Raw genomic sequence first — 27,341 nt, forward strand, 5'->3', positions numbered from 1 at the left:
TGATGCCATGGGGTCCCATCTCACTACTTATCTCTAAAATGTCTTTAAAGGATCTGTCCTTCCTAGAGACAAATTTCGGGGCTCTTCCCAATTTGTGTTCAACATTCCTATCCAACTGCAACAGCCCCCAGTTTTTTTGAATGACCTGGGTAACCCATTCCACATCCTGATTAAATGTAGTAATGAACATCAAACTAGTTTCCTTTTCCTTTCCATCATTATTCAGTCCACTATACCTTTGCACATTCCTATCCATTATTATTGTTGCAGTTCCTGTTAAAATGGATCTATAAAAACCTTCATTCCTTTTTCTTATTTCTTCTTTGACTAACGTACACAAGGATTCAGGGTAACCTTTCTTTGTGAATAAACCTATTAATATAGTCCGTTTCACTAAGAAACTCCAACTCATCACTAACCACCCTGGCCGCCCTTACCAACTGCCGTTTTACTATAGATTTTTTTTGGTGGTAATGGTGCCAGCTATGGTATTCCAAATAAGAATTTGAAGGTAGCTTTTCTATGTATCCCTGACACCAAACACTTATTCCTTCTATCAGTCCTTAACTTCACATCTAAATAGGATATCATCTCAGGGCTATATTCATAGGTGAATTTAAAAATTCCACCGTCTGATTGATGTATACAAGAAATTTTTCCAACACATCCTTTGGCCCTTCCCAAACGATAAAAATATCATCCAGGAATCTCGTGTAATGCGTAATGTGGGCCATAAATATACGATGGAATATATATTCCTGTTCCTAGTATGACATAACACAGTTGGCATATATGGGGGCACAGGCAGCTATAAGGATCGTCGTGAGCAGTGCTTGTTCTGTTTAGGCACTTCCCATGACAGTACATCTTGTAAGATTTGTCAGTCCTTTATCCCTAAGACATTGCAGGGTCAGCTTTCTTCCGTCGCGATTTACTTAGAGAACCAACAACTTAAATTGTTGGCTAAGGATACCATGGAAGGATCTTCCCGCCCCAAGGGCCATCTGTCTGCAAAGAAAAAGGCCAAGAAAGTCTGGTCTGATTCTTTAGCTGTACCACCTCCACTGGACATCTCTCTTGAGGTTGGTGAAAGCCCGGAGGATCATCCAGTTTTTCTTGGATACTTCTGCCTTGACCGCTTCAGAGGCTGGCATGGATGCATGCCCATGGAGGTTTTGTAGATGTCGTCCTTTGATGTACAGGGGGGAACCATGGCTGGTTATTACTGAAGGGTCTAGGGGTGTTCCTCAAATTTTAGTAAGGGAAGAGGTTCTGAATACCATTAGAGTGCCATCAGGGGTCAGAGCCTCCAAATTTTTTTAAGGCTGATGTCCCACTCAAAAAGAAGCAAAAAATAAACGCATTTCACCTACTCTATAAGATCCTCAGAGTGAATGGCAAAATATCACTCAAGGCCTGTTTAATGCTCTTATGGCTCTCAAGCTTACACAGGTTCTTTTTGTGCCTGCTCCCCCTGGTCTTCTACCCCTCTTAAGAGACCCATGAAGCAGGATTCCTCTTCTGAGGAGGATGCTGATTCTGACAAAAAATCCTTGCCTTATTCCTCCTAGAGCCCTTTGCCACTTGACTATGGTTTTGAGGGAGAAAAGTCCATCAGTCCTGACTCTCCAGTTGAGGAGATTTCTCTTGGTGATGCTGTTTCCAGAATGATGGAATTTTTCAAATGGGACTGTGCTTAAGTGTCTGATGTACAGAACAGGTACTATGAGCGTCTACAAATGGAGTACCCTAGACTGTTTGCTGTTCTTCCTGTTCTTACAGCCTTGCTGGATGCCTTTCCACTGCTTCCTAGGCTCCTGACTCCCAACCCCTGCTCCCAAAAAACCTGATAGATTTTGTAAAGTGCCTGAGGACTGCAGGTTTCTTTAATGGTGTCCCTCTGCTGACCCCTCTGTGGTGTCTGTCTCTTCTAATAAGCCTTACAAATTATTGCCTTCCACTAAATTGGTGCTGTTTGATAAGGATAGCAGAACCATGGAGATACTTGGTAAGAAGGTGTATACTTTTGCTACCCTAGTCTTTAAAGATGGTAACTATCAGACACATTTGACTAGGTACGTTTTGGCTCTTCTCTCTCAATCCTGTCAAGCTATTTTTGATCTCCCTGATTCTGGAGAGAAGGACTCCTCTCTTGCTTTGCTTAGGACATCTTCCCAAGTATCTCACCATTCTATTAAATGAAGCTGATGCTTCGTCTAAGGCAGCTGCTTTTGGAACTGTTTTGAGGGGGTGTTCCTGTCTCAGACTAGCCTTTATCTGACGATATCAAGGCTAAACTGATGGTTGCTGCTGTGGATAATGAGCATTTGTTTGGTGCTGCTGTTGCAGAGTTGTTTGTCCATGCAAGAAAAAGGGAAGGCCTTACAGAAGATAAAGCATATTTTTGTTTTTTCTGTGCCCATGTTTCAGAGGAATTATCCTACTAAGCCTGCCTTTGTGTTTAGACATTCTCATCCTCCCCCCAAAGGTAAACAGGGAGGAAGACCAACTACCCAAACTCCTGCTACTCAGAAGCCTCCTTTTCCTGACAAACTAGGTGCTGCCTGACTATCCTGTTCTTCTCAGTCACATTCCTCTTAATCTGCGTCTTTCCCTGTCCATTCCTATTTGGGTACAGGACACCAAAGATTCATGGGTTCTTTCCATAATTCCAAAGACCTCTGTGGTGTGCACGTATGGCAAAAGTGCAAGGCCAAAATACAAAAAGTGGAAAATAAAAACAGAAACGACCAGGACAATAAACGGTGGATGCAATGACTAATTTATTGCAAAATATTGAATCCAATACAGGATAGCTGCAAAAAAACATCTTCCATCACCGTACAAGTTGGAATAAACCCTAGTCCCCTTATTGAGCACCTCCCTTTCGAACAGTGCAGATTATGTTGTTGGCAAGGCTTTTAACATTCATAAATCAGTTAAATTTAACATGGATAAAGAATACAATCCAGGGATTCTGGTTTTAATAAAGACTGCAAAAAGAGGCCACGGCTGATACTTAAACATCCTCCCGTGGGGGTCATCAGTGGAAGAATCTTCATCTGCTACTAACGCGGATGCTAATAATTGTAGTGAGTTACCAGCAGCCTAAAGAAAAACCCTTTGGTACCAGAAAGGCTGGACGTGCACATTCTCGGCGAGGTCACCACATTAAATGCATTGATTCATTTGATGGCACCCAGATAAACTCCACATCCATCATATATAACGTTTCAACATCCACATTGACTGTGGCTGAAAGGAGGTGCTCAATAAGGGTCTGAGGTTTGTTTCAACTTATACGGTGATGGAAAATGTTTTTTGCACCTTTCCATAATTCACCAGGGTTATTAAATGGTTTGGAAATCCCCACCACCCCCAATTTGGGCATTCCTCAGCCTGCTCCGGAACAACTGCTTTTTTTCAGAGGTGCTTTAGGGCCTATTTGCTTAAGAAGCAATTCAAGAAGTCCCAACTCCTCAGAGAGGGGAAGAGTTTTTTACTCCAGAATGTTCTTGGTCCCCAGGAAAGAAGGTACCTGGATTCCCATTCTGGATCTTTCTTAGCTAAACAACTTTTTGAAGGTCACTTCCTTTCGGACACTATCCCTTCAAACCTTGTTTCCTCTACTACTTCCTCAGGCTTTTCTAGTTTCCCTGGGTCTCACAGATGCTTATCTACACATTCCTATTCATTCCCTTTTCAGGAAGTTTTTACATTTCTCTGTTGTTTTCTGGCATTTTCAATTATCTCCTTTGCCATTTGTCCCCTCTACTTCACCAATCCTGTGATTCCTTTCTGCAGGCTAGGGGGGATACAGGGCTTTCCCACCTGGATGACCTGTTTATTCAGGCCTCTTCTCAAGAGATCTTATTTCAGCATGTACACTTTATCATTTCTGTCTTGCAAAGACTGGGTTTACTGTAAATTTTCAGAAGTCATTTCCTGACTCCTTCTCAGGATCATGTTTTTCTGGGTTGCAGGATGCATACCTGCCTCTTCCAATGTCTTGGCACTCATTCCTTTCTTTCAGTCCCTTCTTCCTCTGGCTTCAGTCACAGCCAGAGAATTTTTGAGGCTCTGGGTTACATGGCTTCCACCATTCATATGCTTCCCTAGCCAAGCTCCACATGAAATTGCTTCGGTGGTTTCTGAAGTTAGTTTGGCTTTAACATTCTCATCCTTTAGGTTTTCTAGACCCTCTACTTCTCTGCCTCAGGCTAGGACTTCAGTGGTGGATTCATCAGTTGTCCCTCAACCGATGGCTTCCTTTTCAACCTCCAGTCCGCTCTCAGGAACTTTTCACAGATACCTTGGACATGTGATGAGGGGGGGCCTCATTCAGCCCTTTGAAGGTACAGGGCCCTTTTTTGCTTTGACAAACGAAAGGTCACATCAGTGTCAGAGATGAGAGCTCTTCAGGCTTTTCATTCTCCTTTCTTCCAGTGTCCCTCAAGATTCCATTCAAGATTCATGCCACAGTGATGTGGTATGTCAGTAGGTTAGGGAGGGCAAGGTCTTATCTCCAATGCAGGTTAGTCCTTCAGGTTTGGGAGCTGGCTGTCCAGTATCAAGTGAACCTTTAGGCAGTTTACATTTCCTCATGGGAACACAGTGGCAGATTCTCTGAGCAGGTCCATAACACTATCCAAAGAGTGCATGCTTCACAAGGCTGAGTTTCTGGACATTGTCCACCAGTGAGGTACTCCTCAAGTAGATCTCTTTGCCTTCTCTCTGAACAGACAGCTTCCACTGTTTTGTGCCAGAGTCCCGTACCCTCTGGCCTAAAAGATGGACGCCCCTTATTTTTCTTTGAAGGGGATGTTTCTTTATGCCTTCCCTCCCTTTTGTTTAATTCTGAGAGAAGTCCTGATCAAGATAAAATAGGATTCTCCCAAAATCTTGCTGGTGACTCCTTTTTGGCCCAGACAGCATTGATTTCCCTCTCCTGTATCTTGTCAAGTGCAGTCATCACAAGTTACCTCTCAGAGTAGACCTTATTCACACAAGACAAGGGATCTCTCATCCATTCCCACCTATCCGCTGTTCAACTGACATTGTGGGTGAAAGGGTTTTGATCCCCTACAGACATCGTTTTTTTCTGAGGATATGCTTTGGTTCCTCCAGGAGGCCAGGAAACCCGCTACTAGGAAATCCTACTTATTAATAAAAGAGTTTTTCTTTTGAGGTCTTTCTCATAACCTAGATCCACTTAATGTGGATGTTCCTTTGGTTCTCTCATATTTGTGTGAATTGTTCAATGCTGGGTTGGCATGTTCTTCTGTTAAGGCCCACCTGTCAGCTGTCTCTGCTTGTCTGCCTTTGACTCTCCCTGTAGCCTCTAGATTTGAGGCCAGTTTCTTAAGGGCATTCACATTTGGCCTCCTAGGAAGCCTGTCCCTCCTTTGAGACCTTAATTTTGTTTTAGAAGAATTGACTTGGTCTTCTTTTGAGCTTGCTGCTTCAGCTTCCTTACTGCATTGTTCTTGGAAGATTGTTCTTCTTTTGGCACTTACATCTGCCAGATGGGTGTCTGAACTGGAAGGAAGGCCTTATGGCTGCTCCTCATTTTTTAGTTTTCCATAAGGACAGGATGTCCCTTCGTACTAATCCTCCTTTTATGCCTAGGGTAGTTAATGAGTTCTGTTAATGTCTATTCATTTGCCTATGTTTTTCCCTTCTCCACAGTCTGCTAGTGAGAAGGTTTTGCACACCTCGGATTTGCATAGACAGCTCAGATATCATGTGGATAAGACTAAAGTTTTCGTAAATCTGAACAGATTTTTGTTTCTATTCATCCTAGGTCTTTAGGATTGGCTGTTTCCAAGCAAACCATTTCTTCTTGGATATCTAAAGAATCTAAAACCATTTATTTTTGCTATTCTTTACATGGGAAGGGCCTTCCTTCCTCTGAGGCTCATTCCACTAGGGCTGTGACAACTTCTGGTGCTTTTTTCAAGGGTTTGGATATTAATTCTATTCTTGAGGCAGCAATCTGTACTTTTCTGCGTACCTTTACTAAACACTATAAGTTGGATGTGATTTCTAAGGCCAGATCTGGCTTTGCCTGGGCTCTTTTCCTTGTCTTCCTAGAGGACTCCACTGGCCCTTCCTCCTCCCAATCTTCTTTCTGAGCTTTTGCACTCTCCCTGTTGTAAAGAATACTGCAAGTGTGATATGGAAGCACATAATACAGTTATGTAAAATATTACTATAACAGTAGATGTCCTTCACTTCAGTGTTGCAGTATTCGGTCTCTCCCTGGTCTTTTTTCCTTCTGGATGTGCTTGTTACCTGCTATATCCTTTGACTGTTGTTCCTACTGGAGCTTTTCATTTCTGAGGATGGTACGTACGGATGTCACTTTATGCTGTATGCCATGTGCTGGGAGCACACATGTGACATACGGCATACCCTTTACAACCAAAAGGCTTTCGTATACTGGCCGGACAGTGGGCTGCCCTTGGCAGGGGATCCCTATTATAAAGATTACTGCAGCAATGAAGAGAAGGACATCTACTGTTACAGTAAGATTTTACACAACTGTACTTTATGCAAATATGTCTTTGTAAAAATCCTAAATCTTTTGGATTTTGTTACATACTTGAGAGCCAAACACATATTCTCCCATTGTTTCTTTGTATACTTCCTTTACATTCTTATTTCACAGTGTCTTCTAACCTCTTTTGGTTGATTCTTATAGTTATCCTACATTATTTTATATGATCTAATTATCCCTTTTTAACCACAGCTCGTCTTCTAGACTGAACTGTAAACTGAACCAGAGCTGGTCTTCCATTTAACTCTCCCATATTATTTTCTCTTTGCCTACACTCTGTTAGCAATCCCTGACATGCATTTCAGACTTGTGCTTGGCATCATGCCACTCTGAATTTCCCCTCCATAGTTAGCTGTGCCCAATATCTTGGTGCCTTTGCTAAACTTATCCAATAAATTTTGGCTCCCTCATGCCTGCTTTCTACACCCCTACTTGCAGTCTTCCCTGTTAGTAAAGTCTTCTTTTCCATTCCTGTGTTTGCTTAGTTCTCAAAACGTTTTCTCCTACTTTGCAAATATAATATTCTGTATGATTATCGTTCTTAGGGACATGCATCCAAAATCGTACTCTGCCCCTGTTTTAACACAGTTCCTTTCCACTTTTGATTTGTCATTTTCTGCTTGTGTTGTGTGTGAGCTTTGACTGTTTAGCTCTGAAGTATCCCTTTAAATGTGATATCCTAAACTACCTTGTGCTACGGGGCAAAACCTATTCCACTTAACGCCTGCCCTCTTTCCCTCCCAAGTAAATTCCTTCAGTTCTTTATTAATTATGATCCACAGTTTCTTCTCTGGTTGATCAAAAATATTACCTGACCTGTGTAAAATTTTGAAAGGACTAGAAATATTTTCAGTGCTTGCACATAACTATCCACATACATATTCAAGAGCTTCCAGCTTCTCAATTTTTGTATTAGTTTAGCTGGAATCCTGTTTAGTCTAAATGCCAAAGTACTTTGTCTTGTGTCCCCATAAGTATCGATATTGCTGAACCAATTCATGTATGGGAACATACTTTGCAGCTGTAGCTATTGTTTTTATCTTTGTTTATTTCATATCCTCAACTATCTCAAAATGTTCCACAACGTGGAGATTTTTCACTATTTATCAAGTAGAAAATATCATCTGCAGATGAGGCTTATTTTCAGTTATATCCTCGAATTTGTGAGTCCCTTATTTTCTTTTATAAGTGACTTCAAGTGTAAGGCAAACAGCAAAGGAGTCAGAGGATATCCCCTCCTGGTTCCTCTGTTCAAATACAGCTTGTCAAAAGGGAACCCTCCCACCTGGATGATTACCTCTGACCCACTCTCGCTTTCTACAGCTAACTGTATAAAAAGCCTTCCCTGCTTCTGACTCACAAACAGTAGTGGGGCCTTGTTGCACTGCTTCTGTCTGAATCATTCTTCTATTAATGTTGTCAAATGTTTGTCTCCCCTTGAGAAAACCAAATTGATATACATCTGTCAGTTTGTCAACACTTTGCCCATTCTTTTACCTTATATAGACAAAAAGATTTATAATCATACTTCAGAACTGAAATTTGTCTAATATGAAGTTGGATTTACAGGGTCTTTGCCCTCTTTGAGCAGTATAATTATGACATATTTCTTCCAAGATGCTGGTACTGTCCCTCCTTAAATATTAAACAAAACCTTCCAAATCTTTATCACTTTTTCCCTCCAAACTTCCACAGGATTATTATCAGTTCCTGGAAACTTTCCCATGATGGCTTCTACATCACACTTTTCAGTTCATCCTCTCCCATCGTAGCCATTAATTCTTCAGCCTTCTAACCTTGGCACATTCAAGTCTTCTATATATACTTCCATTTGTATCTTTTCTTGGTTTCTTCCATTCCTATAAGATATTTTCATATAATTTCCACAATATCTTTAATGCCCTCTCTAGTCTTTGGTTATTTTTCTAATCATAGTTTCCCTAAGTTTGACAACACCTCTTTATATTTTCTGTTGCTGAAGTCATTGTACTAATAGACTTTGTGCCCTGGGGGTTGTAATAAAAAAATACTTGCTTAACAGTGACGTTTCTAATCTCATGCATATTATCCAGATAATAAAATAATAAAAGTGGTTTCACAAATGCATACAAAATGAAATATTGCTATGGATAACTTGCATTTTAAAGTGAAATGAGTGCTTGATAGTTTGATTTTATTATTTGGCAAAATGTTTATTATTGTGTCGCAATTTTTATTACTGTGTTGCGATCTGTGTAAAAGCAACTAGATAGGTAGTTTGTTGTTTTGATGTGTACAAATTGACAATTTATGACTCAGTATTTAGGGGGCGTTTTGTAGTGAAATGGTTTGCTACAACAAATATTTGAACTTAATGAGGGGGAGGTGATATGTATATATGGAAGTGTTTGGCTGTTTATGCATTTTTGTTTGTATATGGTCTGATGAAGCCACACTCGGTGGTGAAAGCGCTTACCTGAAAATAAATGTGATTCTGTCTTTAATATTTGATAATCCCTCTAAATTCCTATTTCTACTTCCATATATCTTTCTCTCCTTTGTACCATCTTTTTAAATTTCATTTTAACCCACTCCTTAGCAATCCCTTCTATAGAAATGTGTAAACATCCTAGCAATACTTGTTTTCTTATCAGTAGGCAGCACCGTCTCAACTGGTTGCTGTATCTATTCAGCTTCTATCTTGCAGCTAGCTTTGTGCCAGGGGTGTAGAAAATGGCTGTGGTCTACCCATTCCACAAGGGTGAACCTTCCTTTGATCCTGACAACTACAAACCAGTTTGCCTTCCTAGCCTTATTTGTAAAGTAATGGAGTGCACCATTAAGAAAATCATAAACAATGATATTGGTAGCTTACAATCCCTAGATCCAAACCATTTTGGATTTGTGAAAGGAAGAACCTCCTTACTAAGAATACTTCTGTGAAGAAGTCAGTGAGGCATTGGATGGGGATGGATTTATACATGCCACTTACCTGACCGAGGCCTTTAATACTGTTCTACATTCTGGTGTTATCAATAAACCAATCAAACTAAATGTAACTCCTCATGTGAACTGACTCCCTGACAGACCCCAGTCAGTCAGAATCGGGGCATATTGTCCTGTAAAAGTCTTGTTACTAATGGGATTTCCTAGGGATCATTGCTGGTGCTGTTTCTATCTGACAGTTATGTCTTTGAGGTTAATGCTGATACTAAAGGTCTGTGGCTGACAACATTTGCAAATGATAGCCAACATGGAGCTGTTATAAATTCTCCAGAGAGCTCTTAGAATCCTCCAAGAGGGCTTAACACACACAAACCTATGATGCCAAGACCATAACCTAAAGCTAAATGGTAAAAGTCATGATATTTTGTCCCTTAGTAAACAAAAGCACTAGAGCACACACACTGCTTAAATGTTGTTACCTGAAAACTGGCTTGCTCCTTTGGGATCTGGGCATTTTGGTAGACCTCCATGTATCTACCATAGTCAGGGTGTCCTCTTTCCATACCTACTTGATCATCAAAGCTGTAGCTTATTGGTCCAAGAAAGTTCTCTCTCTCTTCCTCCTGTGTTTGACCCATGGCAGATTATAATGTCTTTGGAATGTATTGGTCCAAACACATGACCCAGCATGGAAGGAAAAATGGTTCCTCACCAAGAGGATCAGGGGGCAGTGGTGGTGCTGCGGTAGCGTTTTCGCCTCACAGTAAGACGTTGTCCTGTTTGATTCTCAGCTAAGAGCGTCTTCTGTGTGGAGACATGTATGAATGAGCGTACCTTAGTTGAAGGTTGTGCGTCAGGGCCGGCAACTCAGCACGTAAAGATCTACTGCCAATCAATAGCGGACCGGAGTTCTGCTGTGACGACCCCTAACCGGGAAAAGCCGAAAGACACAACCAAGAGGATCAGGGGCATGATTTCCATGAGCTATACAGATTTCCTTAAAGCTTTCTTTTTATTTATTTTTTTTCTCTAATGTACAGACTACTCTAAGAGTTTGCCGCTACCTTGCTTATAAGGCTGAAATGGCCCACACCTGTGAGACATTCTCAAAAGATGTAAACCTTCACTGTAACATAAGACCTTGCTGTTGGAATAGATAACCTTGCTCAGAGTTCTTTACCTCTGGAATAGACTTCCTGTTTGTTTTAAGCAAAAAGCTCCTTCATACTCCTCAAACAACGTAGAGGAATGAAAGGGGAACAGTAAATCAGTCCAGGACTAGCCACTCTCTATCATGGAAAGGGGGAATAAGTATAAGTAGTGGAATTTTGTGGTAATTAAGCCACAGATGATCTGTCCAGTCAACATCTTAGTAATAACCTGTGAGCCTCATGCTTGAACAGTCAGAGCATTTCCATCAGTAGTTCATCTTTTTCTTTTAAGTCGGGCCTTGTGCCTTAACACAGAAAGGTTTTCCTCAGAGTAGTCATGGACATGAGGGAGTTGAATTTTTTTCACTATCTGGACAAGCTATTTCTTCTGATATTTTTCTCCTTATTCGTAGCAGAGAAGGCATGTATGAAAGAAAGGACCATCTTGAAGGCATCCTGAAATATGGCAGTGGCCATCTTCATAGTTCCCTTTCCAGGCTGCACCTGAAGATCCAGTGGTACCTGAGGACCCTATTATAATAACTTCATCCACTGGAGAAGATAACATCCATCAAACCTACCATTCAAAAGGAGATCAAGTGGTGGGCATCCCTTGTGCTTAGTCAGTCCAGGTATGCATTTCATATGACCCCCCCACCACCACCACCACCTTGGATCCCAAACTTCAATTCAAATTTTTAAACTCATGTGGAACTGAGGAGTGCTACAAGTTAATGCAGACAGTAGGACAGTCATATGGTTTATCAACAGACTAGTGAAAACTCATTGGATACAGTTTCTACAGGCCAACCATGAGTGCCTGGAATCTGGCCCTATAGCATAATCTACATGTGCAGTGTGTCTGTTGTATCCAGTGGATCGCAGCTCATTGGTGACTAGCTGATCATGTCCTCTTCCAGTCTTCATGAATGGAAACTAGACCCCAGTGTTTTTCCACCTTCTGACTCTGCATACTAGAATCCCAGAGAGACAGTTGTTTGCTTCTCTTCTGAATCATCAACTTAGGAAGTTCTGTTCCACATACCAATGCAAGGATGCCTGGCCACTAAATGCTGTATGCCACTCTTTATTTCCGTTGCTCCTTAGGATGCATTTTTAGGCAGGTGGAAGAGAAAAATCTCATTTGAATAGCTTCATTTTGGCCATTGTAACCTTTTTACTTTCAAATATCACAGTAGATGAGGGGAGGAACGCACCACTTTTCCTTCATACACACTCCTATCTCAATGGTAAAAGATAGGTGTAGTATATTAGATCTAAAGAGACTCCTCTCACATCTTAAGACTCCCTTCCAAATGAAATAATGCATTTATTGTAAGGAACCTGTCACCAAAGTGTTATTTGGCAAAATAGAAACAATTTTGTTCTTAGCTTGTCAGGTAACCCATGTTATCCTACAACAGTGTCAGTCCAGGATGCTTTGCGATACATGACAACCTTGTTTGATAAGGGTCTGGTATATTCGTCTGTAAAAGTATACCTTCCAACCAATACAGCTTTTGCCTTCATCCTGGAGAAAACTGACATTAATTTCTACAGTCAAGCTTTTTTTTTTTTTTTAAATATACTTCTACTTCTCAATCACTGTTGACCTCCAACATAATCCTAAAATCCACTCGGGTGCCTCTGTGGGGTCTGTGTCAGATGATTAAGTTTTCAGAAACTCAAAATTCATACAGTTGAGACCACATGATTGAGTTTCTGAAAACTCTTAACATAAAAAAAAAAATCTACCTTTTTTTACATTTTTGCAGGGGGCCATGCTCTTCTGCAACTTATACAAACTCCAAGATCGCACTACAATGAGGAAAAGGGTAAATTTCCCAATCTGCACTGTACCACGATTTCCATTCAGAAGCTTCAGGTTTTCAAAACCTCAATAACAATACCAGAACTCCAACCTTCTTGGAGATGGCAGAACCTTTAGGCTTCTCAATCCTAGGACTAGGACATGAAATATCAAATGAGAGGTGGACAGCTGGCAGGAGCCATCACGCTGTGACTGCCCAGTCATAATCCCGGAAGGTGAAGGTTTGGCTGGGAGTAACATGAGCGTACTATTCGTGCACTGCATGTCTGCCTCTGATTTTTCTACAAGTGGATGCTTGTGAGTGTCCTGTTTTCCATCAGGTGTTGTATGGGTCATGATGAGCCACACATTCTTCCCCAAGGTAGTAGAACTGATCGTGAGGTGCTTCAGCCTTTATCCCTACTCATTCTTGTGCAGTGGGTCCATTTCCAAACCCAGGTCACCAGTGATACAGACATATAATTTGTGTTTTCATCAGTGGACTGGCTACCACTGTCAGGCAGCTTTTGCAGGGGGAATTTCACTTTAAACCTACCAGGAGACTAGTTCTACTTCCTTGGGACATTAACTTTATATTAAGGAGAGGTGACACGTTATCCATATTTTGAACCAGTCAGCACTGCTTCAATTCTGATATGTATCCTGGAGAGTACTATTCCTGCTAGCATAATGTCAGAATTTCCAGCTTTGATGTATGAAGAACCCCACAGTGTCTTTCAGAAGGACAGGTTGCAGTTGTCCTTAAGACTACATCCTCCTCTATATTTAACGTGGTCTCAGAGTTAGGTTTGATACTGTGTCTCTCAGCTGTCCCCAAGATTGCCTCATACATTTGCCCCTTGCCTCACAAGATTTTTGTTGTTTTTTAAACTCTGAGGGTTACCTTCAATCAATAATGCTGGTCATTAGAGTTTCCTACTTACTGTTGAAAGAATGCACGTTGATACAACACCTGTTCAGTTAACTTTAAGTGAATAAGGGTAATAATTAAAATTGTCTCTAATGTTGAGTCTTTGCACCCTCCCCCCAAAAAACAGAATTATTCAAAGACATTGAGAGTTGTGCTTTAAACCAAGCCTTTCAGCGACACATTTTACAGTAGACCTCACTGTTATACACACGTAGGGGTTCTTGGGGGCTAACCCCTCTTCTATGCCTCAGGGATCTTAAAGCTAGTCTTAAATCAAGCCTTTTAACTACCAGTCGTGTACCCTAAATGGCACAACAAGGGGAAAAAGACATCTGCACTAGATGGATGTATACAGGCAGCTGAGGTATTCTACTGATTGAACAAAACAGCTCAGGCAAACAGAACAACTTTTTATGCTGTTCATGCAAGGAATGCAGAGCAGAACAGTCTTCCATCAAACTTTTTCTGAATGGTTAACTGACTTTGCTTTTTGCTGTAATCCCCATGGTGAGAATGGAACCACAGTGGCAGGGCTAGCTACTTGGCAGTGTGAACATTTTCTCTAGATGATTGTCACTGTTGAAGTGACACCCTGACCCCATGTGCAAAACTGGAAAAAGGTGTGGTTGGGTGGATAGATGAATGAATGGACCATGGAGAGAAAATGCAGGGGCTGGCTAAGACTTTCTCATCTAAGGCAGTAGCTACCACATTTGTGTTCTTTAGAAACAAATTGCCCAAGTGAACCAGCCACTTGGTCCGACCCCATGCTCCTTCTGTCAACATTATAAACTAGATGTGCAGGCAAGAAGTAGGGCAAAAGTTGCGAGTGCATGCGTGGGTCTGTGGCCAGGTTGCATGCTGCTCTAATGTTCTTCCTAAGCACTGTTAATTGTACTGCAGCAGTAATCCCTCCATTGAACATAAAACCATTTTGTGAACTTACTCATCATAAGATCAGCTGTTCAATTGGAAGAATCACCAGTGTACAGGCAGTCTCCCCTTGCTTGCAAACTTCTTCTGTTATGCAGTGATTGTACTAGAAAAGGGATTCAATGTCTTATTTCTGTTACCTGTTCTCTCCCATTTATGACAGAACTTCACCTCTTGGCCTGATTAGGGCTAACCTTTATGGCAAGACTGTGCAGGCTAATTAGTTAGTGAAAATTCTACCTACACACACACACACACACACACACACACACACACACACACACACAGCTAAATATAGCATGGGCTGCTCTTTGTTTTCTACTGACCTTTCTTCTGACGACTTTGGTGTTGGGAAGAGAATGTCTCTACTCTGGAGATATCCAAAGCTGTGGAAGTCAGGCTCCGTGGCCAGATGTTTGCCATCAGAAAATTATCAAACATTTTGAATGATACCGTAGTAGTGAGACTTGCATTGAAACAGTTTATAGTTGTGGCCAGTTATGCTCAATTTCCAAAAAACAGGCCAGCACCAAAAGAGTGAATGTAAATTCTATTTATTGTGGCACCCCAAACAGAGAAAGTTTAGTCATATCGGTTTCGGCAATAATGCCTTCCTCTGTGACAAATACAACAATACTCAGTGCTTATTAGTATATATAAGAAACAATCAATTGCTCCAACCAGTCAGACCCAAAATCCCATCAATTGCACTTATAATTGGTCATTCAAACCAGGGGGAAAAAGACCACCCAGTTTTATGATCCACCTTTTTTCTTTCTTATTCAGTAAATCATGCCAGCCCATCTTACTGCCCCTGTCTCCCAGTGTTTTATCTATAATTAAAAAATGTAATCTAGCAGTTGGATGCTTAATGGTATGTCTATATAGGGCATCAGAAGGTCGTTTGTTACAGATGTCACTAAAATGTTCAGACATCCTGACTTCTCAATGGACGTGAGTTTTGGCCAATGTAAAAAGCTGAACAAAAGCATGTAGCTAAATAAATCAACCAATCTGTGCTACAGTTAGCAAAAAACTTAATGTCATAGACCTGACTAGTATTTTTGCTGGTAAACTGCTTAGATTTCAGCATATGCTTACAAAATGAACAGTGGACACAAGGATAAGAACCATACCTCCCAACCATACTCGGTTTTTACCAAGTTTTGGGGTCTCAAATTGAAGGGGTGCCATGATTCTTGAGTGGCACCCCTTTATTTCTGATTTTTTTTGTTGGTTTTATGTTTATTTTTTTAAGTTTTTCAAATACCAAGCTGTCGGAGCTGACGTCATCATGTGTGCGATGATGTCAGCTCTGTCAGGGCTACCAGCTAGTTGGAATTGAGCTCAAGGAGCTTACATCATCATTTCCGGCTGGTCTGGCTGCAAATGCGAGTGGGACATTGTTTTGGATTACAGCAGTACTCATTCGGGGAAATCATTTAACAGCACTCCTTCATTTGATTCTGTTTTGGAGCAGCAGCACTCGTTCATTGGAATCCATGTGGATTCCGTTTTGGATTAACAGCAGCATGTTTGGGGAATAATCGAATCAAGTGGACTCAAGTAAGGAGGTCTGTGTGTGTGTGTGAGAGAAAATGCCCCCATGTAATACACCTGGTGGCTAGAGGTATTTCAGGCAGGGTAAAAAGAGCCTAAAGTCCCTAGCCACCACCATTTCTGAGCTTTGCCCAGATTTGTTGTGCTAAGAGTTGAGAAGAGCTATGGTGAGAAGTGAGAACAGAATTTGCATTCCCCCATTATTGGCTTTATTGTTTGTCCAGGTTTTTTGTGCTAAGAGTTGAGAGCTATGCTGAGAAGTGAGAACTGAATGCACTAAATTATAGCAATTAAGTTTCAATCTTCCTATTTTTTAGGAAACTGCTGATTTGGCATAGTGGTATGTTGCTCTGACTGTAGCGCATAGGGTCCTGGGTTCAAGACTTGTCAGTGAAATGCATGGTGGTAACACAACATTTTTTTCTAGCAACTTTCCAAAATTATGCAAGCAATGTTTAAAATGTGTCCCTGGTAAGTCCTTAGCCACCACCTCTTGCGAGCTTTGTCCAGGTTTTTTGTTCTAAGAGTTGAGAGCTATGGTGAGAAGTGAGAACTGAATTTGTATTCCCCCATTATTGGCTTTGTTTGTCAAGGTTTTTTGTGCTAAGAGGTTGAGAGCTATGGTGAGAAGTGTGAACTGAATTCACTAAATGATAGCCATTAAGTTTCAGTCTTCGTTTTTTCAGGAAACTGCTGATTTGGCATAGTGGTATGTTGCTCTGACTAGTGCATAGGGTCCTGGGTTCAAGACTTGCCAGTGACATGCATGGTGGTAACACAACATTTTATTGTAGCAACTTTCCAAAATTATACAAGCAATGTTTAAAATGTGTCCCTGGTTTTTGACCCTTTGCCCCCCCCCCCCCCCAAAAAAAAAAAAAAAACTGAAGTTGAAAATAAGTACGAGAAGCTGTGCAAGATGCCTATGGCTTACATTACTGTCATTCTATTTATAGTGTGGGTGTAGAAGTAGACTTTTATGATGGAGATGTTCCGAATTGGGCAGTGTTGCCATTATTGGTTCATGCATTTTGTTTCATTGCCTACAGTACAGCCTACTGGAAAAATGTTCAAACAAATTTAAAATGCACTCTGTCTAACAGATGTATTGTATTATACAAGGAATATAACTTAAAGTCAGGAAGGTGTATCAAAGAAAAGAACACATGTATGTTCCTTGTTTTGTGTGCAAGGGGCCAATGATTTGAAAATGGCCCAAATGTAATCTTTATCCACCACTGGCCAGATGGATTTTCTTTGGATATGGTGTGGGTTTAAGTGCTATTTCAATGAGTGTGAGTTTCAAGGGCAGAGAAGTTTTAATGCCAAGTCTATTTTTATTGAGACAGTATTGCTTTGTTTAGCAGATGTCTGTTAGTGTTTGTGCATTGTTGTGCTGCAAAATGTAAAAATAAAATCCAAATAATCATTGTAGAAGTAAAGCAGTATGCACACATTAGGGTTTATGGTAAATGGGGCGAAATCGCCAGGTAATGGGACATTGGAATGGCTTTAGGGGGGATTCTGGTGCCATATTTTGGTTGTCTGTTCTTCAGTTTGAAAGTTGGCAGCCCACAATTCCATTGGAGTGGGTGGGGTTGCGTAATTATGTATGCAAATTAGATGTTAATCAGCATACATATTTGTACCAATTTTTCATGGGCCTTATCCAGATTTTTGATGTTTACAGGTTAAGAGGTATGATGAGAACTGATCAGTTTGTCTCCAGTCATTTTTAATTGATGTTGATTTATACCAATCTGATGTTTATATTGACTAAAATAAGATCCTAAGGTACGTCACCTGCTATATGAAAATTGACACCTGGAACCTAATATATTTCTCAATTCTTCATGAGCTAATAGAATGTTCCAATTTTGACTGATGGTGTCCCTAATCATATTAATATTTCGCCCATATGTGGTAACAAACCTAACAACATCATCATTCGAACTATTTTTTTGTTGGTATTCTAATAACTTAAATCTATCCTGTTTGGTAGCCCATATGTCAGCAGAAAAAATATCATTAGTCTTATACCCCTGGCTTGAAATCTATGAGTTAAGTCCTGTCTATAGACCTCATAGCTGTCCGAAGTGGAACAAATCCATTTGATCCGTAAAAATTGTGACTTGGGGATGTTCTTAATTGTATGCCCAGGATGTAAACTCGTGGCATGTAAAAGATTATTATATTGAGAATATTTTCGAAAGACATGCAAGTCTAAGGTGTGATCTCCATTTCTAATAACCGTGATATCTAAAAAATTAATTTGTTTGATGTCGCAATTTAATGTAAATTCAATCCCCCATTTGTTGTCATTTAAATATTCAACAAACTCAGATAAAAGTAGTTCGTCTGCCCATCATACCATCCAACAATCCAATCCCCAAGTAGATGTTATGATTATTATCATAAATAAGATGTTCTTCGATGTAACCCATGAACAGATCAGCATATATGGGGCAAAAGAAGCCCCTATTGCCATACCTTGTATTTGCCAAAAATATTCATCTCAAAAATAAAAAACATATTTTGTTAACACATGCTCTGCCATGCATACCAACAAAGTGTTGAACCCGAGCGGATATATATCTGCTTTGTTTAGCCAATATTGTAGGGCTTGTAATCCAGTCCAATGAGGAATATTTGTATACAGTGCAGTCACATCTAATGTACAGAGTAACCAATGGGGATCCAGTTGTGTGTCAGCTATAATTTTTAAAAATTGTCATATCTTGGATTCGAGACCGAATCAGTCCTAATAAACATTTTAAATGGGCTGTTAAAAAGGCTGACAATGGCTCAGTAAGTGAGCCTATTCCCTAAACAATAGGTCTCCCTGGTGGTCTGTGTAAATCTTTTTAAAGAGTAGATAGAGATTAAGGTGGAGGTAGGATTACATCAAGGATCAGCTCTGAGCCCTTTCTTATTTGCAATGGTGATGGACAGGTTGACAGACGAGATCAGACAGGAGTCCCGTGGACTATGATATTTGCAGATGACATTGTGATCTGTAGTGAGAGTAGTGAACAAGTGGAGGATACCCTGGAGAGGTGGAGATATGCTTTAGAGAGAAGAGGAATGAAGGTCAGCAGGACTAAGACAGAATATATGTGTGTGAATGAGAGGGAGGATAGAGGAATAATGAGGATGCAGGGGAGTAGAGGTGGCGAAGGTGGATAAGTTTAAATACTTGGGATCAACAGTTCAGAGTAGTGGTGAGTGTGGAAGAGAGGTGAAGAAGAGAGTACAGGCAGGGTGGAATGGGTGGAGAAGAGTGTCAGGAGTAATTTGTGACAGACGAGTACCAGAAAGAATGAAAGGGAAGGTCTACAAGAGGATAGTGAGACCAGCTATGTTATATAGGTTGGAGACAGTGGCATTGACAAAAAGGCAGGAGTCAGAGCTGGATGTGGCAGAGTTAAAGATAAGATTTGCACTGGGTGTGACAAGGGTGGACAGGATTAGGAATAAGTTTATTAGAGGTTCAGCCCAGGTTGGAAGGTTTGGAGACAAAACCAGAGAGGCAAGATTACGTTGGTTTGGACATGTGCTGAGGAGGGATGCAGAGTATATTGGGAAAAAGATGCTAAGGATGAAACTGCCAGGTAACAGGAAAAGAGGAAGGCCTAAGATAAGGTTTATGGATGTGCTGAAGAGAGGACATGCAGGTGGTTGGTGTGACAGAGCAAGATGCAGAGGACAGGAAGAAATGGAAACAGATGATCCACTGTGGCGACCCCTAACGGGAGCAGCTCGAAGAAGAAGGGAGTAGATAGAGATAATGTCTAGATGGATCTGCAACTCTTAATTGTTGAGCCACAGAATCAGAAATGATTCCTTCCTCTACTGCCAGTTGGATAAAGTCATCAATTTCCTTTTTGAATCTCAGTGACGGGTCTAGGGGTATGTGCATGTAATATCTGGCATACTTCAGTTGCCTGTAGGCTTCAGAATCGTATGTTGTAACATCCATAACTACCACAGCTGGCAAAATCACCTTATTGTCCTGTAGTTGCTTTAAAGCTAGTTGTTCTGCCACAGACAAATTGTGGTTCAACACTCTGGACTGGTATGTTTTAAATGTAGATCTTTGAGCACAGAGTCTCTAAAGACAGACATGTTTTATCCATAGGTGGCCTAACATCGATTTCTGAAATCTAAATTCAGTAGATCTTTGAGATGTCTGTTGGGTCCCAAAAAACAGCTGTGTGTTATTATCTTATCAGGTGGAGTTTACCTTTTTACCTTTCCCCTTTAGAATGGCCTGCTGCTGTTGGATTTTCCTTGTAAGTTAGGACAGTATATCTTTAGAAATCCCTGTTAACATTGTGAGAAGAAATTTTTTTTTTATTTGCTGGCAGTGTGGGTGATGGTGAATTGTTTGGTCAGAGACTGGGCGTGCTGTCCTGTGCAATGCATTTTGCAGTGATATGCACTGGAAGAAGGCATGCACACTGCCTGATGTTGATACTTCATAGAAGAAAAGCTGAATGGGGGTGAGTAGATAGTCTAATGGCAGACCTCCCAGGAGGTGGGTCCCCTCACAGCTCATCTGACAAGGTGAGAGTTTTTCCCCATGTGAGGAATGTTTATAGCGTAATATATGAGAGCATTTATGTAGTGAAGGATATTTATACATGCCTGTATTGTGTGATTCTGTACTGGGAAAGCAATGTGTGTACGTAGTTTAGCTAGGCATTGTATTTTCTTTTGAAGCACTGATCCCACTGGACCTATTCATATCTGCATGGGGTAAACAAATAGATACATGACTTTATGTACTGAAGAAATGACAAAATGCAATGTATACATGTGTCATATAGAAAGCTAATATCAGAGGTGGCTTGGAGGTATAAAGACCGTAGATAAATGACATCAACAGAATGACAAAGAATAGTATATGCATGCATTATGTATAGAGTGGAAGGCAGAGTTGGCTTGCTGAAGTAATCACAATGAAAAGTAGAGTCAGAGCAATGTATGTAGAGGGCAGACAAGTAGGAGGAGGTTGTTTAATGACTAGAGAGACAACAAACATTTTCTTGGCATCATGAAATATGTTTTTATTTCTGATTGGAAAATGGGGTACTTGTAATGATCTTTAAGAAAAGAAGAGATTACCATATTTTGGGACCAAGGACTGAGAGACCATGGTCTGTGCAGCAAAGCCTTATTTGGGGGAGAAGACCTGAGTGATTAAGTTCTCTAAGGTTGTATGTCCGTGTACTTCTGAATAATCTTGAATCTAGTTGGGGTAAGGTGTCATTCTTGATGTTTAAATAATTGAGAAGCAAGTAGAAAGTCAGCACATTGTTTCACTGTCAGCCAGTTAACTTTTTCAATGGTTTTGCAGTGTTGTTCATTGCGTGGGGAGATGGTCGTAAATCTGCATGTGGCATTTCAGATGGAGTGAATGGTGGATGGATTTCTTTTAGAGGCTGCAGTTAGAGTGAGACCATATTCTAGCTGAGCCAGTAAGGTACCTTTATCTATGGCATTACATGCTAAATAACCAGGTAATGATGTAAAGGCAATGCAGCTGCATTTCTTCAAAAAAGTGAATGTAAACTGGGTATGAATTCTGGCTGTATTCTTTTATGATGCTGAGATTACATTATTCTCTAGTAATGAGTACTGGTAAAGCAGCATTAGTATGTCTTTGTTTTGTAAAGCGCAATGACTAGTATGTTTTGCCCTTTTTTCTTCCTCCTTAGGACAACTATATTACAAAGCCCAGTCACCTGATGAAGGGGCATTGGTAACTGCTGCCCGTAATTTTGGTTTTGTATTTCGTTTCCGCACCCCAAAGACCATAACTGTCCATGAGATGGGGAAGCCTATTACTTACGAGCTCCTTGCCATCTTGGATTTCAATAATATCAGGAAGCGGATGTCAGTGATTGGTAAGCAGTAAGCAGTCTGTGGTTTCATAAATGTTGCTTGCAGTCTATCCAGTATGTAATTGAGAATTGTCTTATAAGTAGAAACTGTATGTTTCCAGCCTTATGCTAAGATTCACTAGTTAATTGCTTTCACCAAAAAAAAATCTAGTAAGACCACAGAGACCTGCACCTTTCTGCACTCACTGAGGAATCTATAAAATTGTTTTCTGGGCTTCTGCCACATCAGAAGACTCTGGAGTCTGTTTTTTCTTTTATGAATTGTACTTAGTTATTTCTTCCATTTCCATACTGTTTGTTTTATTTTACTTAATTGATGTTTAAATGGCCTTTTTTGGCCTGGTGTGGGGACCATCTTTGACAGAGTAGTGGTTATTCTAGCGAGATTAATTTAATTACGACTGTTTCTGTGTAACTCAGCATGACTGGCTTGAATTTATAGCTGTTGCTCATTGGTTCTCTTCCTTTTTTGTTGCTTACTTTATACTGTACTTTGCTGCGAGAAGGGCTGCCATTCAAGTTGCAGCTGAATAGTAGATGGTGTGTAGGTCAAATTCTCCCCTTGGTTATTCCTAAAATAACATCATCTTTCATTTCACAGCCACTGGGTACCATCATGCTGTGTGCCAAACCTTATGAATTTCACTAATCTGATACCAGCTGGTCTAGTCTATGCATAGTGCTCAAAATATTCAGTAGGACCCAGTAACCTCCCTCAGTTAACACTCTTCCTTAGTCCTTTCCTTATCCCTCTTTGAGGTTTTGTCAGCAGTTGCACTGTACGTCACGCAAGGACAGCAAATTTGCTCCCCTTCTATTGATTGATTTCTAACACCGTGGACTTAATGCAGTAGTAAGAATTCTTTCATTGAATATCAACTGCTCAACCTAGTTGATTCTGCCTGTGACAGTTGTAAGTATCTAACAAATTTGGAGGCATCTAATCCCATTCTGATGCATGCAGTGAGAATTACACTGTCATACTCTTCACCCATATGAATGCAACATCATCTTACATACAGCACAAAACTATTGTATGCTGTTGTCATTAAAAAATCACTACCCAAGTCTCCTAGAACTCAGTCTTAAGATTAGGCATCACTAACCCTCTCCCCGAAATACACCAACTACGTGCAGTCAGTCTTTATCATTAACAGTGTACCACTCCTATGTCTAATATGCATAAGCCAGCTTCAGGGAACATCTTGGAAACTGGTGACTCTTGTTAGACACACAGAATGTATGCTTACTAGACTGGATAAGGATAGGGCTACAGTTACCTGCCTCTTGAGAGCAAGGATTGCAGGCATATCAATGGCTCTTAAGACCTTTTCCACCAGAATGCACTTGGCTGCTTCTGCCAGGTTGTATGCAAGAAGGAATTAGAAGGAATAGTGCAAACTGTCCCTCAGACTTTTAACCTTCATTAAATGCTCAACCTCCTTTACTGCGGAACTTCGGTTGCACTCTCCTCTCCCTTGAAAATGCTTGCTTCTACTGGGTTGTATGCAAGAAGGAATTAGAAGGAATAGTGTAAGCTGTCCACGGACTTTTAACCTTCATTGAATGCTCAACATACGTCTCCAACCACTCACATTTAAGTTAATCCCAAGTTTATCTTCTAATTGTTCGGCTAGACTGTGGCTCGCACACATATCTCAGTTGTTTATCCCCCCTCTCCTTTTCAACTCTTTTTTATAACTGGGCTGACATTTTTAAATTTTCCTCTCTTCTGGCTGTTTTCCCCTGTAACCTTTACCAGTTTTGAACTACTGCTTAAATTTCTATTAGATAATACCCCATCTCTTATTTATTGCTCTGTATGCCTTCTTCTCTGACTTTAGTGGTACTTATCCTAGTAAGCATCCAATCTTTTGTTCACTGATTTGTTTTCTTTCTTAGCAATCCTCTGCTCACCGCTCTTCTTTGGTTTTAACTTCTACTCTTTTCACTATAACCTCTTCTTCCAATAATTTTTGTCCTCCTCTTGCTTTTTCTATTTTCTCCTCCCTCCTCCTTTCCATTCCACCAATCACAGTATTTTTCCTGACCCCTCCCCCCATGATGTTCATCCAAACTTACTTAACATCCTGAATTTCATAGGCACCATTTTTAAATCTCTGCTTGTTTCTGATCTAATCGTAGACCCATTCCCTATCCTTCCAACAATCTGCACTCAACCCAAATTAAAAGACACATTCCCTCCTCAATCATAGTTATCACCCTTATAAACTTCCATCAACACACTTGCATAAAAGCACTCAACAAAATTAAGTCCTAACTCGCTTTCTTAAACTGTAATCAAGCCACTCACCAACATGCTACCTTTACTAATCTTACTGTTTGTACTCCTATCCACAGCTGCACATCTTACAACCTGCCACTTTCCTCTAACCACATACTGCGCAATCCACAAAAGAACATATATCCACTTCCAAAAACTTACCACCTTTTCAGAAATATCACCAGCTATCTTTAAGACCACATGCACCTATCAATCTGATAAAAATCTAAATACCCACCCTTAGAAAAACAGCAAAAAAATCTCCCTCTTAAGTATCAGAAATTCATATCAAAATACCTTCACACTATAGTACTTGTAGCCAACAAACTCATATGTGGTGAAATTCATCCTAATCCATGTCCTTCCACTCCCCCCCCCAACCCACCCTCAGACATGCAGTGTTCTAGGCCTACACCACAAAGGAGCTGACCTGCTACTTCTAAGTTTAAATGTCAGAAGTATTAAGATCCATGAGCTTCACACTACTTTCCCTTTACTACCTAGGCATAGCCATCTTAACAGAGATGTGGCTGAAACCACACATTAACAATAATGAAATAACTCCTCCAGGTATAACATTCTTAGGACAGACAGACAAAAAAGGAAGAGGTATAGCCATATTATTCAATAATAACTTTATTCTGCAGCAAGTAAATATCAGTACTGTATACCAACACCCAACAATGCTGAGATACTACTATCCAAGCTACAATCAATCAACCCTAACAAGCACATAGTAATAATAGCCAACTTCATCCCTCCTGGTAATAGTTCTACAATTGAGCACGTCCTCCAGAGTATCTCAAACAATATCACCCATGAAACCATCATCATGGGTGACCTAAACAGATTGGCTAACATGTAACTCACATACCCCCAGTAATCATATCAACCTCGCTGGTTTCTCACAAATTATCCAAAGCCCAACCAGAATAGACAAACACAAATAGACATTCTTTTCTTGACCAGGACCCTGACCAATAAACCTTCACACTATCAACATGCTGGCCGTCTATCTGATAATCTGAATGACCTCATACCCACCTACGTACTCGGGCAGAAAACCCTACCAACCATACAATTTTTTTTGCCATATAAAAACTTCAACCCCCAACAACTGATAGACATTATAAAAAGGTATAATTGGACACCACTTAAGACTGTGCCCTAGATGAGGCTCTGTTACCTTAACCAAACCTTTCTTAACATTCTCAACACTAACTCCATCTTGAAAAGTCCAGGTTAAAGCTAACTATGCCCCATAGCTGATAAATGAAACTAGATCCGCTCCTTAAGCAAAGAGACAAAACTTGGGCCATTTGGCATTCCAGCAAAACACAACCTAATTGCGTAGCATATCAACAAATCAGGAACAAGGTTAAAAATCAAATCAAAAGAGACAAAATAAATTATTACACCAATATACAATTGCCACACCAAAGAAATCCACAAAAAGTCTGGACCACAATCAAAAAAAATCCTCCACCCTGGAAAAGCCAAAGCCCCCACTCCGAATATACCAAACAGCACTGCATTGCTGAAAATTTCAACAAGTATTTTACTGAAAGTATCCAGTCTCTAACCAAAAATATTCAGAACTATCAGGCACAATCTCCTACCTCATACAATAGCAACTTTGACACCTTCTCATTCCAACCTATCTCTACTATAACTATTGAAAAACTCCAAAAAAATGTAAACCTACCACTTTAGCAGCTGACAACCTACCAGCCAAGTTTCTGAAAATTGCAGCAGACTGCATCTCTTTCCCCATATCAATATTGATCAATTGATCTATCATTGAACTACATATCCCATATATACAGAAAATTTCTCATATAATCCCCCTACACAAAGGCAGACAATCAATTCAACTCTCAAACTATAGACCCATTGCTATACTATCCCCACTATCTAAACTCCTAGAAGGGTGTATACGTTTCCAACTTCTAACCTATCTCACAACCAGTAATTTGCTGACAACTACCCAGCACGGTCTCAGAACCCACCATAGAACTACTGCACTTCTCAGCTTTACCAAAACCATTAAACAGTTCAGAAATAAAGGAAATGTAGTCTCAGCAGTCTTTCTATATATGTCCAAGGCATTTAACACTGTTTCTCACTATAAGCTACTATCTGTCCTCAAAAAGCTAAATCTTAGCCCGTCTGCCCTTTCCTGGTTCCAAAGTTATCTAACAGTCCGATTACAGGCAATGAAAAGGTTGCATGGCCTCTCTCCCTTATTCCCAGTTACACTGTGTCCCACAAGGTTCCATTCTTGGACTACTTCTCCAGTATATTTACCAACGACCTTAGGACTTCAACCCCACTAGCCTCTGTAATGCAATACGCAGATGATTCCACCCTTATTATGCGCAGCATCAACCATCCGACAGCTTCATGATAAAACACAAAAGTCCTTCACCTAAATTGAATCATGGTTGTCTGACTCACAACTTATTCTTAACCCCAACAAAACTAGCTTATGATCTTCTATCCAATAAACCCATAGATCCCCTTCCCACCTTGCATACCACAGCTATTGGCAATACAAAAATTTCTCCCAAACAACAAACTAAACTGCTAGGAGTTACATTTGATAATAAGTTGAGATTAGACATACATATTTCTCAAACAATCAAAAAAGCACACAAGAAATGGGGACTCTATAGAAACAAAAAACTTTTAACAGACCGTTCCCGAGTTGCCATTGCCAGAACTCGCCTCCTGTCAACCCTCCTCTATGCCTCACTAATATTTACCAGACTTAAATAGGCTGACCTTAAACTAGAGATATGCTATAATAAAACAGCAATATTTGTCACAAATTCTGCATATAGGACACGCCACTGCCTTGCCCTAAAAAATCTTCTGACATATAACCATCTAATTATGGCTCACAGACTATTTTGCCAGCCTGAGAAAACTCCTGGATTCTTAAACTTAATACAGCCTTAGTCCAATGGGCCCATACTTCGTTCAACAAATAAATCACTATTGCAATTTACCAAAACTACAAACACAGCAGGAAACTCTCTACACTCATGCCATGTGTCCAAAAACTGGAATTCACTTCCTCACCCTATTAAAACAACTAGTAATTTAACTCCGTTCAAAAGATTGCTTAAAAACTATTTATCAGATTCATGGATCTGCTTATGCAATAGTCCAGGTTAATTCTGAACAGCTAATCTCCTCCCTAAACTCAAACATTCTCAGTAAGTCGTTACTATGCCAACCTCTTTTTCTGTTTCCTACCAAAGTATATTACCATATATC

At 40.3% G+C, this 27,341-nt stretch overlaps 1 protein-coding gene across 1 annotated transcript in view; it reads left to right on the forward strand.

Moving 5' to 3' along the window:
* Positions 1–27,341, forward strand: part of ATP8B2 (ATPase phospholipid transporting 8B2) — a gene marked incomplete in the record, with an annotated part of 2,601,455 nt that overhangs the window by 1,605,178 nt on the left and 968,936 nt on the right. The window contains 1 exon segment of the mRNA XM_044080643.1: positions 21,590–21,778. Coding sequence (XP_043936578.1) covers positions 21,590–21,778 — 189 coding nt within the window.

Source organism: Protopterus annectens, chromosome 8.part0, assembly GCF_019279795.1.
Source record: "Protopterus annectens isolate FY-2018-M chromosome 8.part0, PAN1.0, whole genome shotgun sequence".
Taxonomy (NCBI): domain Eukaryota; kingdom Metazoa; phylum Chordata; order Ceratodontiformes; family Protopteridae; genus Protopterus; species Protopterus annectens.